Source organism: Mus caroli, unplaced genomic scaffold (genome assembly GCF_978045245.1).
Source record: "Mus caroli unplaced genomic scaffold, Mus_caroli_1 scaffold_16, whole genome shotgun sequence".
Lineage (NCBI taxonomy): Eukaryota > Metazoa > Chordata > Mammalia > Rodentia > Muridae > Mus > Mus caroli.
Genome location: NW_028227271.1, coordinates 31973071 through 31990977, shown reverse-complemented (window position 1 = coordinate 31990977; position 17907 = coordinate 31973071). Strand labels below are relative to the sequence as shown.

The 17907-nt window shown below is 44.7% G+C and overlaps 1 protein-coding gene across 1 annotated transcript in view; it reads right to left on the bottom strand.

Moving 5' to 3' along the window:
- Col22a1 (collagen type XXII alpha 1 chain) overlaps positions 1–17907 on the bottom strand; it is a 248560-nt gene that overhangs the window by 212789 nt on the left and 17864 nt on the right. The window contains exons 2-3 of the mRNA XM_021183654.2: positions 11510–11661; positions 8819–9385 (exon numbers count right to left, since the gene is read on the bottom strand). Coding sequence (XP_021039313.1) covers positions 8819–9385; positions 11510–11627 — 685 coding nt within the window. The 5' untranslated portion in view covers positions 11628–11661. The remainder of the gene's footprint in view (positions 1–8818; positions 9386–11509; positions 11662–17907) is intronic.

Genomic DNA, 17907 nt, shown 5'->3' with positions numbered 1-17907 from the left:
GCAAGTGAGCAAGTATGTATAAGATCTCTTGTCTGCTCTTGATTGTGCATGTAATGTGACTAGCTGTTTCAAACTTCTCCCTGCTGTGTTGTCTCAGCAACTATTGATTCTAACCTGGAATTTTGAGCTGAAGTCAGACCCTTTGCCACCCAAGTCGCTTTTTATTGGGGACAGTTCATCAAGACAACATGAATGAAACTAGGACAGGTGGAGTAGAGGTGATAAGAGTTCCCAGACCGTGCTCTAACCTAAAGCCAGCCCTGTAGCTTTGGTGGCAGATCAAATGCCAGCCACTGTCTGGAAAAGAGAGTCTGTTGCTCAGAGTCTACCTCCAAAGACAGTTCACATTTGACATGAGTGATTGATGCATAGAAGACCACAGCCCAGGCTCTGTCTAGTTAGCAAGTCACATGCGTGACTAGGTAGGTCTATATGTTCCTATAGCTGCATGAGTATTAATGTTTGGGTGTCTGTATAACTAGTGTATAAATTTATGCCTGCATTTATGATTGAATTCAAGAAACCTAAGCCAATGTTATGCAAAGGGCAAAAGCAAAATGAGCACATTTTACAGTCAAGTAAGACACTGGAGGTATGGACCACTGTTGCCTCCAGTCTTCCAGTAAGTGCAGTGTGAATCACAAGCATTCAATTAGTCAGCCACATTTCTTGGAAAGCCCTGAGACACTGTGTCACTTCATGTCCCCACTCATTTGCTAACAGTTCAGCTAGAAAGCATTTAACTAGGGGATATGGAAAATGCAAAATGCACCCACGAGTTTAATTATATGGATGTGTATTTATATGCATAACCTAATTTATATATAGATTCTGTGTGTATAGGTTTTATATATAAATACTTATTGCACGTGCCAATTTACTTGTGGTCACTATAAGTTACCACTTGATCAACTCAAAATCAAAACTACAATTTGAAATTCAGTCAGCTCTCCACAGGCTTGAAGGCTTTGATAGAACATGACCATAGTGACTAGGACTGTCATATCTAGGAGGATGCAGCTCATTTACCAGGATGTCACCAGCACCAGATTGATAGGGCTGACACAGCCCCCACTGCTGGGTCTGGAAAGACTGGGCACAGTGAATAGCTTAGCTCACATCACCTTCCAGTCCCACAGAGGCATTCTGAGGCCTGAGAAGGTATTCGGATAGGTTAGGAATCTATGAGTAGCACGAGGCGGTGACAAGCAGAGGAGAAGCTGTATTCGGCATATGGAGTGGCCAGTTGTTATTATGATGTTGACCAAGACACAGAAAGTAAGAGGAGAACCCCTTCAATGACACCTACACTCCACATTCAGTCCCCAAGGGGACTGAGGCCCTGAGAGACATCCTGCCAAGATCACCTAAGAACCTGGTGGCAGGTGGCAGTGATGTCATATATTCAGTCACCACATTGTAATACATTATGAGGGTCAGAAAATTGTCTGCAAAGGACAAAGGACAGTGAAATCAACACCATGGGCTTTGTAGGCCATAAGACCTCTCCTATAGCCAGATTACTACTCCAGGAAAAGCAGTCAAATTAGAAAGAACACTTGGACAAGACATGTCAGGGTTCCAAAAATCAAGCATTTAAAGACGGATGCCTTCCAGGACTGGCCCGAGGGTGATTGCTAGCAACCCACCACAGTGGACCATGACAGGCCTTTTGTACTGTGTGGGACAGTTCTCTTTACAGAATTCACAAAGACAATCTTCAGATTCTACCTGGTGCCCTTCCTGTGATGGGAAGGTTGAGTCCTACTGTTTGGTATATTTGATTTCATTTTTATGGTCTTTTCAAAAAAAACTATATAACAACAGTGGCATTAGTGGTGTTTACAGCCATAACCAGCCATTAACTGGATTTGTATCCATCTTATCAATTTGGCAATAAGGAAACTGAGGCAGGAACAAAGCTGTGTTCATTTGGTTGATAAAGGAGAAAACTAAAACTAAAACTAAAAGAAAACTAAGCTACAAAAGCATCATTTATCTAAATGAATGAAGACGCTTGTATTTAACGTGAGCTCTGAGGCCTGACTGCACTTGCTGACCCTGATTCTAAAAAGTCACAATCTCTCTGAACAAGACAAAAATGGTATACCAGCCTAGGACCCCCTCCCAGATTTTCCTAGTCAGGCATTCACAGAAAGCTGGCATTATACCATGCCTACGGGGCAACCATAGATGTTTGAAGACAACCTGAAATACAACGGTTTGTGGGCTTGTAAAGTTCACTCAGCACATAGAGCAAATGCAATTGCATATTATTGTATTCCAACTTCCAAGAAGGGGATGTTAGGGAAACATTGTCTCTATGCATTCCTCTAGGAATAGATAGCAGCAAATACAAATGGTGATGATGATGATGATGATGATGACGACAATAATGATGATAAAAATTAAGAAAGTAAAATGTACTGGACTTGATCATGTCTGACTAGATGGACACAGAACTAGTCATTTTTCATTTACTCACATGTAAGTATTTATGTAATACTCACATATAAGTATGAATGTATGTACTTAGAGCCCATACTGAGGGCCATCAGAATGTCAAATACTTCCTGGCATGAACTTAATGGATGGCCGCACCCTCACTAACAGTCGTTCTCAACCTGTGGGTCATGATTCCTTTGGTGGTCAAATGGCCCCTTCACAAGGATTACCTAAGACCATCATAAAACATAGACATTTACATTATGATCATAGCAGTAGCCGAATTACTGTTATGAAGCAGCAGTGAAAATAATGCCATGGTTGGGACTCATCACAATATGAGGAACTGTGTTAAAGAATCACAGTTAGGAAGGTTGAGAACCACTGCTGTGTATGTTAGGGTGTATGACATTATCCTGACTGATAAGACAGAAGGTTACTTAAGTCATAGAGAAAAGAAGGGAGCTAGGAAACCAGTACAGGGACCAGTTCCAAGTACTGTGATTTGCCCAGCACTTTCCTCTGCATCTACATAACACTGGCTCATGCACTTTGACCCCCAACCTGTGAGAGGGCCTCCAAGATGGCTTTCCAAATAAAGGTGCTTGCTGCCAAGCTTGATCAACTGAGCTCAACACCCAAACCGCAAGCGCACATAGCAGAAAGAAAAGACTAACCCATACAAGTGCCTCTCTGACCTCTACATTGTGTACCTCCCACACTAAATAAATAAATAACTTTAAAGCTTAGAAAATACACAGCATACAGGAACAAACTCATAAGCACATGAGGCTTCATCATTCTGTACAGCAAAGAACAACAACAACAACAAAATTCTCAGGAATGAAAGGAGAGAGGATGGGTGCATTCCTGACACCAGAGAAGACACCTTTGTTCTGGAAGATGCTACAGAGCTGCTCCCTCTAGCTCAGCAATAGTGGAGGGCAGAATATGTCAGCTGTATGAGCAGGGACAGGAGTCAGCCAAGGACATGTTGTAAGCAGGCTTGGGTAGGGCTGGGCAGAGCCAGGGAAAGTTTTTCTTAAGCACATGTATGAAAAACTAATTCATTAACAGTAAATGGAGGGCAGGTCTCGGTTTCTCATCCATTCCAGTCACATTCTAATAAGATTTCCTGGCCCGAAATCAAGAGTTAATTAGCAAGATTACCCTTTCCAGTGGGCAGCAAGGACATGACAAGCTTCCCGAAAAGAACTCACAGTGACCTTCAGAGAAGGTGGGGCCTGGACCAGCTGCCTCTTGTGGCCCATATGATCCTCAGTGCCAAGCCACAGGCCCAACGTGGCACTCAAAACCCACAGCTGGGTTGCCACCCATTTCTCTCCAGCCTCTAGATCCACCCAGAGGGTGGATCTCTATGTGGTCATACACTTGTTCCCAGATGTGCAATGTGTATGCTTATATGTGTATGTGGAGCATAAGGTGTGTGTGTGTGTGTGTAGTATTTATGCAAGTGTGGAGTGTGAGGATTAGATGTGAGGTGTGAAGTGTGTGTGATGTGTAATGTCTCAAGTATATGGTATAGGATCTCTTGGTGTCAGCAAACTGGATAGCAAATGAGCACTACCACCACCCACAGACCTCAGGGGGTGAAGTAGACAGCATTGTCAAACACCAATCAAAATGCAGGGTAGGTTTTCTCTAATGAGAACACCGGATGCACACTAAAGTGACAGATTTATTCTTCTCACATGGAACAAGCCTTGCTGATGCCATCCCTAGTCATAACGGCAAGTGAGACATACAGTGATCAAAGTTGCACTGGGCATGGATGTGAGCTAAGAGAACAAAAGAAGAGTGGATGGGAGATGTCCATATGTCTTGAGGGTCAGAGGACCATGGGAACATGGAGACAGCCCTTTCTCCAAATCCAAACCAGTATCTCAATTTGACAAGAAAAGCAAGAACCAGAATCACCCCTTGCCTAGTGGGACAGAGAAGAGAGGACCAGCCCAGCCTTTCCTCAGAATAGAAGTAGGTGGAGGCTTCCTCCACAGCAGCAGACTGAATTCCAGAGACCCATTCACATGGGAGATAAGCTATATAAAGATTGCTCTGTGGCCACCACATAGTCCACCAGGGTAGAGAACGCTCTTAATTACAGCCAAGGCTCTGGGTTAAGCCTGTCCACAGAACAGCCTCAACCCCACACACTGTAGGAAGTGGAAGCTGAGACTGGATCTCCTGAGAATTCCCCTCAGGCTACTGAGAATAGGGAGTTGATGCGGTGACACGGAGGCACTCCTCTGGATGTGTCTCAAGTCAAGGGAACAGTAAGACCCATCACCATGGGCAGCTCCAAAAGCCTGCTCACCCTTTAAATTGCCTTTGTTGTACTCAGTAGCTATGCTGGCTGAAAATGAGGGAATATAAGCTTTGAAAGCAACCAGACCCCATTCAGCTTCTCCAACATCTGCAATACTTCCATTCAGCATCACCTCATTCCATCACAAAGGTCAAACGTATCTCAAATCATCACCATCAGTATCATAGCACCCCATTCAGCACCACCTCCATGCACAGCCTTAGTCAATAGGAAGTCAGTGTTCAGGGTGGCTCCCATTCAGTTCAGGCTACAGTGTCACTCACAGATATTGCCCATGTGCAGAAACTATGTCTGGTGTTTGGATTCTGTGATATGTCTTGATTTGATCGTCCCAGATGTCTCCACTGTGTTATTGTTAGCCTTTTTTATTTTGTTTTGCTTTGTTTATACTCGAAGTGACTGTAAGGGAATTTTGTTTCAATTGTCACCAGAACAGACCAGTCCCTTCTCATCTCCCAGCTGTGTTTACAAAAGCTGCCTTCTCCCTGGGTGGCTACGCATTAACTGAAATCTTACTTCTTCTCAGGCATTTGGAGAATCCTGACTATGGAGAGCCCGTGCGATTTTCTTGAGGGTCTCCTAGTGAGCATGTGTTCTTCTGGATCTAGTTGCATCTGTCTCTCCTTCTGATACCTTCTCTGACTCATCACAGCTTTTCTTTGGTATAAAACTCCATGCCTCGAAGGAGAAGGGATAGTAACTCTCTACTCCCAAATATTAAACAAGATCATTTTACTTAAGACTCAAGTATTCAGCCTATTTCTTCTGCAGGGCCAGACAATGAAGTACGAGCAATCACACGATCTGCCCTGTGTAAACTAGAGTGATTGCCAAGCTGATACTCCCCTTTGGCCTTTGCACATGTACATGTGGATACAACTGCACACACATGCACATACACAGACAATCATGATTACGCAAGCAAACAAATATGTCTTTAAAAACTGTCATTAAAAACTGGGCTGGATATAGTCCAGTTGAGTAACAGGAACACCTGCTTTAAAAAAATCTAAGTCATTTATTTCAATTTATAGCATGATTTTGGAATGTACAGTGATGAGAGGGTACTAATGCTGATGTCTGCAAATTATTTTATAAAGTAATAGTGTTATTATTCTTCAAGAATGTTATATACATATACAATGTATTGATCTTACCCATGCCCCACTAACACCCCCACTCCCCACAGAACATACCACTATGACCTGTCTGCTTCCTGAGAAAATAACCACAACCAAACATACAAAATAAAAACAAGACATTTTACACACACATTGTACATCTGGGAACGTGTGTATGACCACAGTTTTCTGTCACCTGTGCTCTGAAGCATTGTCCCTGATTCAGAGGTAAGATTGGTGATGGCAAGTCCTCACCAGTAGTCACAGTTGGAGGAGGACAACCTGTGTAGGATGGAGAGTAGAGGAAGCATTCTACTCCCAGCCCTGCTGCCCTATTGGCTGGTCAGTATGTCACAGGACCTCACCTTGGAAGGGTTTTCCTGCCATCCCCATTCAGCCTTGCCAAGATCTAGAACCAGCCTGAAACAGCCTGGCAAGATGGGAGAATGCTCATGGTCAATACCAGGTACTTCTGGCTTCTCAGAAGTCTACCTCAAGGCATTCTGCCATGACATCAGAAGCACTATCCCTGAGCTTGCATGCTGGATACCTGCCCCTCTGCCAGGGCTAGGACATTATTCTCTGTCTCCTCTCGGCCCAGACTTCTAACCAACATGAACCTACATCAATTCTGAAGCCCTGCCCTGGCCAGGTCTATTATTTCTCTCTCCAACCCATCTCCACCCTGACCTACAACAAAGGATGGCTTGTCTTCAGCTCTGCTTGTCAGGATCTCAGCAGCTGGGAAATGAAACGAACATCTGGGTTTTAACGAGGATTAAACAAAGTTGACTGTCAAGTCCATGGTCAATGCCCAGGAAATGGGTTATCGTCACTTAGCCCACTGGACATCAGTGGTCTCAGCTGCCAAGCAGAACTGATCTCTCCCAAACCTCATTCTCTGCATGTCTCCATTGTCTTGTGAAGGGATGGTACCTTTTCCCCCTACTGCTCACACAATCTTTCTCTCTGTGTACAGATCTGGCTATCCCCGGGCACTGTATAACACCCTACAATGTCCTCACCTTAACCCCAAAACCTTCTATACTCAGACTCCTAGAAGATGGAAGAGTCAGCAAGGCCACTGTTCTCTGTGACAGCAGTGCACATGTGTATCATAGTTCCCTGATAGGTCAAGGATCCCTCCATCTCACCTCACCTATTGTGTCAATCTCCCACGTTCACTGCCATCCTGAGCACACTTCCTCCAGAGAGCCCCCACCCTGCATTCTCCGCAATGCTTCCCCCAATACCTGAGGCTCCAGCTTGGCTTTGTGTGTCTGCATAGCTTATGCATCATTACTGAGCTGGAGACAAGGATCCTCCACTACAGGGTCTACTGCCCTAGAAATCAGCACAAGGCCTCACAGATGTAGAACCTCAATAAGTGCCCATTTCATTTAAATCCTGCCTTGACAAACAACACAGATAGTCATGCTATAGTAGGAAAATCTAGAGTCATACAAGCTTCTGAAATAATCTATATTTCTTCACACTGAGATTCAGGCCAGAGCCCTTCTTAGGATCTGTTCCCTCTAAACCTATGTGTTCTCAACTGTTTGGGGACCTTTTTGCTTGGGTCACCTAATGCCATCAGAAAACACAGATGTCTAGTTATTATGTGTAACAGTGGCAAAATTACAATTATGAAGAAACAATAAAAATAATTTTATGGTTGGGGGTCACCACAACATGAAGAATTATATTAAAGGGCCACCCCATTAGGATGGCTGAGAGCCACTGCTCTATCCCTACCTGATCCCATCTACTGCCCCAAGTTCCCAAGGCTGCTTGCTCTCCTGGCAGAGAACCTACTGGGATCCCCAGCCAGGGGCTGATCATTCCCCTGCAGTCATCAGCAAGAGAGTCAGAATCTGGTCCCAGCACTTCTTCCTCTAAGCAGCCTCAAAACACAGCCCTTGCTGAGCCTGGAGGAGAATGTCACACAGCATCTACTGCTATCCAAGAAGGACAAATATCACCACAAGGAAGAGGTAAGAGGTGACAACCACAGACAGGATGGGAAAAAGAAGATGATATCTCTGCACTTCCCATTCTGGTGAGGGCAGTCCTCCGAATAACCCCTGTAAAATCCTGGAGGTCAGAATACAAGGATATCCCTGAGGCCAGTATCAGTGTGACTGCTGTTGTTCAATACCCAGGCTTTTCCCCAATTACCCACTACACTCAAGAGATTCCAGGCAAACAAGTTAGAGTGCTGAGTCACCTTAGATGTCAGAAGGTCACCAGTCCCTGGGGCATACAGATAATTTGGTTCTTCCAGGCAGAATGCATTGAGTCACCCTGCTACCAATTTCTATCCTGATCACTCAATGGAACTCTGGGAGAACCTGCTATGGACCAATAGAGACTCTGCCTCTAATTATTTTTTTTAATGTTTGAAATGTTATTCTTTTAATTAAAAAACCTAAAGAAAAGAAAATAAACCTCTTTATTGTAAGGGGCTCACAAAATATCACACAGTCAGGTTAAGGTAGCCACTCAAACAATCACTTGTCCACTCCTGAACTGTATATATCTCAACAAACTTCTATATAGTTAGAACAGATAGGCTCAGCCTCAAAGTTCAGAAACTCTAGATGGGCAGCAGATCAGAGATGAAGAGGAGACGGGTCACTTTTAACCCCCAAGTCCCTCCCACTTCTACTCAAGGAGGAAGAAGCCAAACTGGTGTCTGGATGACAGCCTCTGCTTTGTGTGGGCTATTATGCTGCCCTTGCTTTGCTAGGGAATGGTGGCTTCAACTGCCCTGCCTCTGCTTCTTGCCCACCCACAACTCCTCTGATCTTGGCACACTGCCGCCTGTCTCTGCTGTCTGTTCAGGTGGCAGGTGGGGATGTCCTTGGGAGAAGACAGAGCTCCACAGGGAAGCAGGGCAACTCACTTTCACAAAGCCGACGCCTCAGTTTGCCACGGATCTTGTCAATGGCATTGAAGTCGGAAACATGGAAGACATGCGCAGACTTGGGTTCTGAGGCAATCTCATCCAGTTCCTCCTTCAATGCTGCACCCACACCAACAGCAAAAATGCGGATGCCGGCTGCATGGGCAGCTGCTGCAGCATCCAGCACCAGGTCTTGGCTACGACCATCAGTCAACAGGATGGCCACCTGCTTGAAGGCACGATTCCCAGGTCTGCCGCCGGCTTGGGCAGAGAAGCTGCGGCTGGTGATATAACGCAGGGCATCACCCGTGTTCGTGTTACCGCCATGGTAGGTGATGCGCCGCGCAGCAGCCTTCACCTCCTCGCGAGAGTTGAAGTGGCCCAGTTCAAAGGCTGTAGTGGGCCGGTCACTGTAGCGCACAACCCCCACACGGGTGTGGCCAGGGCCCACCTCAAAGGTGTCTACCAGGTTGGCTACCCACTGGCGGACTTTCTCAAAGTCCTCCTTGCCCACACTAGAAGACGTGTCCAGGAGGAAGACCAGATCATACTGCACACTTTTGCAACCTGCACGGGAGAAATAAAGAAAGAGTAAAGGGAGAATGAATGGTGGGAAACCTACAGATTTAGTTCCCTCCCTTAGACTTGACTCAGGAGCCTGCCTGCCCTGCCTCTTACTGACTTCCCACACAGGGTGAGGTTACAGAGTCACAGTGAGGACCTACTAAGGATACCTGACCATATTGAAGCGAGCGATTTAAATCCATGGGATACTACTAAGTGTTAAGCTCTTTGCTTTAACTTTGGTTAAAAAGTGATATCATTTTCCTAGTATTTGTGTGTGTGTGTGTGAGTGATAGCACAGACATGTCTGTGTACACAGAGATATGTGTGCAGAAACCAAAGAAGGACTTTGGATGTCTTTCTCTATAGTATTCTCAAAGTGTTCTGAGATAGGATCTCTCACTGAACCTGGAGCTTTTTGGGGTTTTGGCTTGATGCCTGCTGATTGAGCCCCCATAATCTTTCTACCCTCCCCACACTTCCTCACATGCTCTATTATGTATCCAGCTTTTATGTGGGTGTTGGGAATGTGCCAGGCCTGGTGGTCCATAATCTACTTTCCCACACCTTAACTGAATGTTAGAAGCAAGTTTCCAGGCTGATCTTATGGATTTCCATGACTTCATAGAGTCCACTGCCCTATGAGTATTTTAGCATGGGAAACTATATCAAATGTATATTTTTATGTAATACAAAAAATATGCCTATGTAGAGTTCTAAAATGCTTTATCTGTTTTCATTTTCTAAAAGTAGATTCTGCATAAACTACATGATGGTTTTAATTAAACAAAATAAAGCATTAATGTAATTCCCCACCCCATTAAAGAAACCCTTAATATAGGGTCTTCCCATCCATTCCATAGTTAGGTTGTTGGAGAAAAGGTGTTTTCTAAGCTTCACAGTGCTGCACATATACAGGGGAACTACTGGGGAGCTTGTCTGGAATCCTCCAAAACAAGAGTCTTGGAAAATCAGCAACGGCTGCACATGGGTACACACGGCACAGACATGAGGGTCGTAAAGAACATATTCTGTGAAATATCAAGTTGACTAAAGTCAAAGACTGGTGCTGCCCATGACAGCATGAGGGTATGGACTTGTCTGCCAAATGAGGAGTTAGAGATCTGTTGCACCATCTCAAAGTCCTTTCAAAGGAATTACCAGTCAATCAGCTGGAGATGTGGTGACTTAATCGCAGAAAACTCCTATAACTGGGGAGCAATATGTAAGAATTATCCAAGCAGCATGACCAATAAAGCCATAGGAAGAAGCTGCAGCATCTCTCAGATGAAATGATGGAAATCGAAATCACTGGTGCACCACAGGAGCCAGAAGAGTGGGAGAGAAGGGAAGCCATCCACCAGTGGGAGGAGAGGTGTGTGCTGGGGGGTGGGGTGGGGAGCTGTACTTCCCAACAGAGTCCAACATTGTGTGGGAACTGTGCTTAGAGGGATAACCTTTCCAGTCCTGCCTCCCCTCCCCCTCTGTGCATACCTGCAGGAAACCCGAGGCATGCGGAGCTATGAAAGAATACATTAATTATATTATCATATACGTTTTGCTCTCATATTTGTAAATTAGTAAAAGGCAAAAGCCAGATTCACAACTCACTCACCCTCTCTCACCTCACAAAAACTCTTCATAGAGCTAGAGAGATGGCTCGGTGGTTAAGATAACTGGCTGCTCTTCCAGAGAACCCAAGTTCAATTCCCAGCACCCACATGGTGGCTCACAATGTTACTAACTCCAGTTCCAGAGGACTTGGCACCCTTGTGCAGACATGCAGGCAGAACACCAATGCACATAAAAATAAATACATCTTAAAAAAAGAAACTTCTTAATACCCACTCATAACTTTTCACACCATCATATTCTCTTACACACAATTTTTTTCTTGGACAGAAGTCCATCCAGTCTTTCACGGTCTATCACACTCTCACATTCACTCACAACATTACTTTGCTCTCTTACACATACATCAGTTGAAGGGCAGCTGATATACTTGCTACTCTGCTGACACTCTGATACATTCAGTCAGTCAGTCGTCACTAATTCACAAGATCACACCCTCACTTGCACACACACATGAATGTTGAGCATCCATCCCCGGCCAATTTCATGTCCCACCTGCACGTTGGGCCTGGCAGCCACCATCCCCTCCCCAGAGCAGTAGAATCCACAGAAGGCAGGCCAAAGGATTTCCTCTGGGGTCAGCCATGGCTCTCCTGCTAGTGAAGACAGGCATATCTTGGTCAGGAAGAGGTCTAGTGGAGCATTTCCTGTGTGGAAAAAGACACACCCTGAGAAGCACTGCAGAGCTGAAGGAGAAGGAGGACGGGGAGGAGGAGGAGGAGGAGGGAGGGAGGAATCCTTCATCCAGGTGCCAGCCAATCTCCAGCCCTTAGCTTTACCCTCCCCAGAGACAAGAGTGTGACCTTCTGAAAAGTGATGCCACAGAGTTTGGCCAGTCCATTTCCTGGGTCATCGATGAGGTCTGGATGCTGGGTGACCCACAGCTGTGCCCTTCCCCAATATCTTCTTTAGTACCATCTCAGTCCCTAATTAGCATGACCCACATACCTATTATGACCAGTCACCCCAATCTCACCAGCCCAGCAGGCTCAAAATGGTGGCTGTGGACTGCCAAGCAGCTTTCCACACACACATGCCTGCAGCAGACTTTCCCCTATGGAGAAGGTTTCCCTCTGCCAAAATGCCATGCTTACCAAAAGCCATGGAGGAACTCATCCCAGACATTGCTCTTCCCCCCAGGCATGACCCTTTAAGTGGCAGAGAGCCACAGTCAGCAGTGTCCAGTGATCAATGACCTCCCTTCCTTTAAGCAATGGGCTGTCATTTCATCGACTTGCCTCCCTGCCCCACCTACCACCATATCATGTTTGGAACTGACACACAAAGTATATTGGTTGGTTTTGTGTGCCAACCTGACACAAGCTAGAGTCATCAGAGAGAAAGGAGCTTCCATGAGGAAATGCCTCCAGGAGATCCAACTGTAAGGCATTTTCTCAATTAGTAATCAATAGGGGAGGGCCCAGCCCATTGTGGGTGGTGCCATGGCTTGCCTAGTAGTCCTGGAATGAGCAAGCCATGTGAAGCTAGCCAGTAATCAGCACCCCTCAGTGGCTTCTGCATTAGCTCCTGCCTCTGAGATCCTGACCTGTTTGGGCTTCTGTCCTGGCTTCCTTCAATAATGAACAACAATATGGAAGTATGAGATAAATAAACCCTTTCTCTCCAACTTGCTTTTTGTTCATGGTGTTTTGTCCCAGCAATAGAAACCCTAACAAAGACACAAAGTTACTAGTGGTTTCCAGGACAACCCCTGCCACCCTGTTGCTCTGAAATTTGAAATATCCATCCTAAGATGCTGTCTCCAATTTGGCTTAAGGGTTGGGGGAAGCCTTTATGATTTCAGTAAGTTCTCACACTTTACAGGTAGGCATGGTAACCTTCATTGTGTATATGATTAAGTTATCCATGAAGGAGCTTGCTATGACCAGCCAAACTCCTAGCAGTGTGGAGCCAAGATCATACACACTGAAAACAGCAGTAAAGTATTCTGAGAGTCATCCCCATGAATACGAAGTCCAGGCTTTTAGTCAGCCTTTTGGTAGGGATGGGGACAAGCCAGGAACATGCCTGAGCCTCAAGCCAGAAGTTCCTCCTATTCCCTATATTCACCAAACTACAATATATGACAAGATTTTAACATATCAGTTTTCAGATGCACATCACCAAAGTGATATGGTCTAGAAGCTGTAGGTGAAAGACTAAGGGATGTTGTTCATGACCACAATTCATTCAAGGGCGATAGGTCATCCCAACTCTGCTCACAGATCACAACTCTTCTTAACTCCCCTCTAACCTTCTGTAGAGCTAAAGGCTTACACCTGGAGGGCCCCTGCTTAAACCCAGTACTTCCCAGTCAAATCAATGGCAAGCTGAAGCTGTTTATATCCCCATGTGAGTTTTAAGCATGGTTGATTCCATGAGGTCTAACATTGAGCCATGCTGCAACCATCTACCCATGAGTATGCCCTGCCCCCTTGGTGTTAAGGAGGCTCTTTAAGCATGGGGGAGAGGTCTTAGTAGCCCTGGTCCACACCAGTGCAAAACCCAGCCTTATGCATTTTACAAAGCCCCTGACACAAGTTCCCAAATTACTTTCCAGAAGAGCACCAGTTTCCTCTGCCCTCTACAGCACCTGGCCCTCCTCACAACATCTTCAGCAGCAGCGCTGAGGGACCATCCCTTCAGTCTTTCCCAGCTCAAATGCCATAGGTGGTTTCCTGTTTTCTATGCATGTCTGTGGTCCCTGAGGTTTGTTACTCAAATGATTTTGCCCATTCTGCATATTCAAATGTCCCTTTCTCCTTTTCTTGTTTGGAGTGTGTGTACCTATTATGCGGTGGCACATGTGAGTATTAAATTGTGTTTGGGGATATACTCACCCATGCGTGCACCCAGGGAGGCCAGAGCTCTGTGCTGTCTGTCTGTCTGTCTAGGTAGAGTCTCTTACTGACTGGGCATTCCCTTGTTTCCGCTAGACTAGTTCTCAAGTTCTACTACCTCTGCCCTCACCCCAGGCAGGGTAGTGAGAAGTTTGGTTTCTTTAAAGACCCAGGTATGTTATGTGAACATGTTTTTCTTTTAATCTTGGCGTGGGATAGGGGGCTGCTTCAGACTGCTTAGCAGCTGACCGTTTGCCTCATTCAGGCTCTTTAATCATGGTCTTTTATCAGCTGCAGAGAGTTTAATTCTGAGAACTCTTGAGAGCATACATGGGAGAACCCCAAGAGGTTAAGCAGAGGCTGCTCCCCCTGTTGATGACCCTGCTGCCTCTAGCTCGTTTATTGTTACTAGTTTACTGGACTGCTGGAAATTCTGATGATGATGATTGGGCTTGCCCCAAGGAACTATGCCCCTACTGAACAGGAAGTAACAGAGAGATCCACACCCCTTTTTTCCTCTAACCTTCTGTTTCTCCTACCTGGTGTTGGGGTGTTGGGAGGGATTGGGGTAGAAAATGATGGTAGATAGAAGAACCCAAATAAACTAAACATTTTACATCTGCACCCCAGTGCTGCAGTTTCAGACACATGCGACTATATACAGCTTTTCTGTAGGTTCTGGAGGTCTGAACTTGGATCTTCATCTCATACAGAAAGAATGTTATCCACTGATCCATGTCCCCAGCCTGTAAATGTCTGTTTAAAAAAAAATGGTTGTTTGTAAGCCAATATCTGTATAAAAAAGGGAGCTTATAGATTATTAACATTGGTATGTTCATTTAATAAATACTCCTTACTCCTATCACATTCCTAGGACGGGTAGGTAAAGCACACAGAGTCACCCGAGAAAAGTCCTCATTGACTTCTGGGCTCTGATAAGATGCCAGGACAGGGCAGGGTCCAGTGAGCACAGGAAGAAGAAAGCCCCGGGGAGTTATGGGAGCACAAGCAAATGAATAGTGTGCATGTTTCTCACCTGGATATTTGGGGAAAGGTCAGACTTTCCGAGTTCTTTCCAAGTGAAGTTTGGAAAGCTGAGCATTAGACAAACAAATGTATACAAGGCAGGTAGCAACTCAAAACAAAAGGAACATCATTTGCCGCCTCAGAGGGTGGCAGGGTACTTGGGAACATTCCTGTGGAGAAAGGTATGGACATTCCTCTCAGGACCAGTGAATTAACTCTATAATCGGGCATCTACCACCTTCAGGGTTATGTGATATGCTTTGTCTCAAAGCACAGAAGGCAACCCCACAAGTGCATGAGCTATGCAGGGTCTGAATAATGAAAGGCATGTGGAAAAAAAATCAAGATGCAGGATCAAAAGGAAAGGTGTTGTACGTACGCAGAACAAGCAGGGCAGTCATGGTTCTGGGCTCAGGGAGTCAGGGGGCCCAAGGAGGAAAGGAACATGGGAATAAACAACTCTGCCTGTTGCCCAGCAATTCCATCTTTCAATGCCTGATGATTACAGGAACTGTCTGCCATGTCTATATTGCTGCCCAGGAGAGTTCCAAGCAATGCTGTACACCTCCGTAAAGAGTAACTTTATGGATGAATGATTAAAGGCCAGTATCAATGCCAATCCGTTATTTACTATCTTGTAGTTTGTAGTGTCGAGGAGTCATTTGACAGATGAATAGTGATGTCATTAGAGAACTATGAACTTTGATGGCGAGCCACCATTTATTATCTGCCACAAGTCAGACACTCTGTCTCTGGTGTGATCTCCTGAGTCCTCTCATGGCATGCTCTATCACTTTTGTGAGAGAAAGCAAGAGACTGGGATGGAGAAAAGGTACCACTTTCCCAGGTCACTAAGTTGAGGAGAGCTGAGATGCCACCCTGGGATTTGAATCCTCTGGATTGAGCAGTACCCTATCTTCTCCATAGATGCAGAATATCCAATAGCAGCAACCTTCCAGTGACTATGTTGGAGGCCATAAGAAAGATGGTGGACAGGTAGATAAAGTCGTAGCATATACCCTACTCAGTATTTGTCATGACTCATAAAATGTGATAATTTCCCTGACCGGGGAGACTGGGTATCATCCTAATTATGTTCCTCAACGTTTCAGAAATTTTAGTGTATATCTTCCCCAGTCCACACAGGAGAAAGATAGAAACGTTTCTTTATGAAGAATCCATGGAGTAGAGAAGCAGGCTTATTTGTGTGAGTTACTGAAGTATCAAATGCCATGACCAAATGCAATTTATGTCAGGAACATGATTTGACAAAGAACAAAGAACTGATGTAATTATCATATCAATAGAAAGAAGGGGAGGAAATATATGGGATCCCTACTGGCACACACACACACACACACACACACACACACATAGAGGCATGTGACTCAAGCCTCTCTTTGACAAACACCCACTCCCTTAATTAGGATCATAATGGGATTCCTTGGGATAATAATGGCCAAATCTGAACTCCCACAGTCAACATCATACTTAATGGTAAAATGTTGACTGTTTTTCCTTTAAAGTCAAAAACAATACAAGAAGCCCTGCCACACAACTCTATTCAACTCTGTGCCAGAACAATTTAGCATGAAGAAAATAATAAAGGGAAGCCAACCTGGAAAAGAAGAGCTCAAAGTCCCTGGCTCTGGAGATGATATGATATTATCTGCACAAATACTAGAGAAGCAACAAAACCATTAGAACCAATAAATCCATCAAAGTCATAAAATGAAAAATTGGCACTCTTGCACGGTCTATGTGACTGCTCTAAAAAGCGGTGTTATAAACCCCATGGAGGACAATATCAAGAAAGATAAAATACTTAGAACAACTGTAACCATGGAGGATGTAAGAATTGTACACAAAACACTACCAAAACCTTGAAAAAGAAATTAGCTAAGGTGTCAGTCAGTGTGGAGGGATTCGGGTCATCACTTAAGAGATTGACAGTTCTCGAAGCTCTCATTAATTCTTCTGATGAACAATAGCCATAGTTATATGACACAGAGATCTAATTAGTAGTGTTGAACTGTGCACTCAAAATGGCTTAGAGAAAAAATATGTTATAGATGTGTATATATCTTCCAAATAGCATATGCAAGTATGTAAAAACAAATAAATATAAAAATTTATTCTGTTCCCTCAACCCTTCACCAAGAATCAAAATGACATTGAGAAAGAAGTGACAGAAAGAATTGTAAGAGCCAGAGGATGGGAAACAGTGCTGTGAAATGCTGTCTTCTAGACATGATGTGGTTTGCCAAACTCATAAATTCATACTATCTATGTTTTCCTGGATGCAACCTGCATAAAAATCAAGCCAGCCAAACTTCCAACATAGATGAGGGAGGAGTTCTTGAGGATACACCCTTTACTGAGGAACTATTGGCAATTGAGACCTTGCAAGAGAGTCATTCTTTAAGGGTATAGCCAGAGAAGGCTTCCTATGCTCAAATGGATGGTCCCACACCCAGGAATATATGGACAGCACTAACTGGACTTAGTGGAAAATATTTGTAATAAAATAAGAGGCCATGAAGTTGGGAAAGGGATGTTTCAGGGTAGGAACCAGGAGAGTCAGAGAGAATGAGGAATGGATAAGATCCTTTTCTCTTCCAAACATGTATAAGATTATCAAAAAATACCTTAAAGTATTTTAATTACATGTCCATCTTCCTGCCCTCTCTGCTGAAATTTTTGTCTGGCTGGAGCTTGTGGGGATCTTGTGCATGCTGGCACAGTCACTGTGAGTTCATATGTGCATCTGCTCTGTTGCGCTTGGAAAATACTGTTATCCACAGTTATTAGCATTTCATAACTGCTGAGGGAGTCTGTTTATTTAATGACATGACCCTTAATAAGATGACCACACTAGTCCCAAAACTAGCTGAGCAATACAAACTGGATTCAATGGGGAAACCTAAAAATGAGGAAGAAAAAGAGGAGGAGGAGGAGGAGGAGGAGGAAGAGGGAGGGGAAGGAGGAGGGGAAGGAGGAGGGGGAGGGGAGGAGGATGAAGAGGAG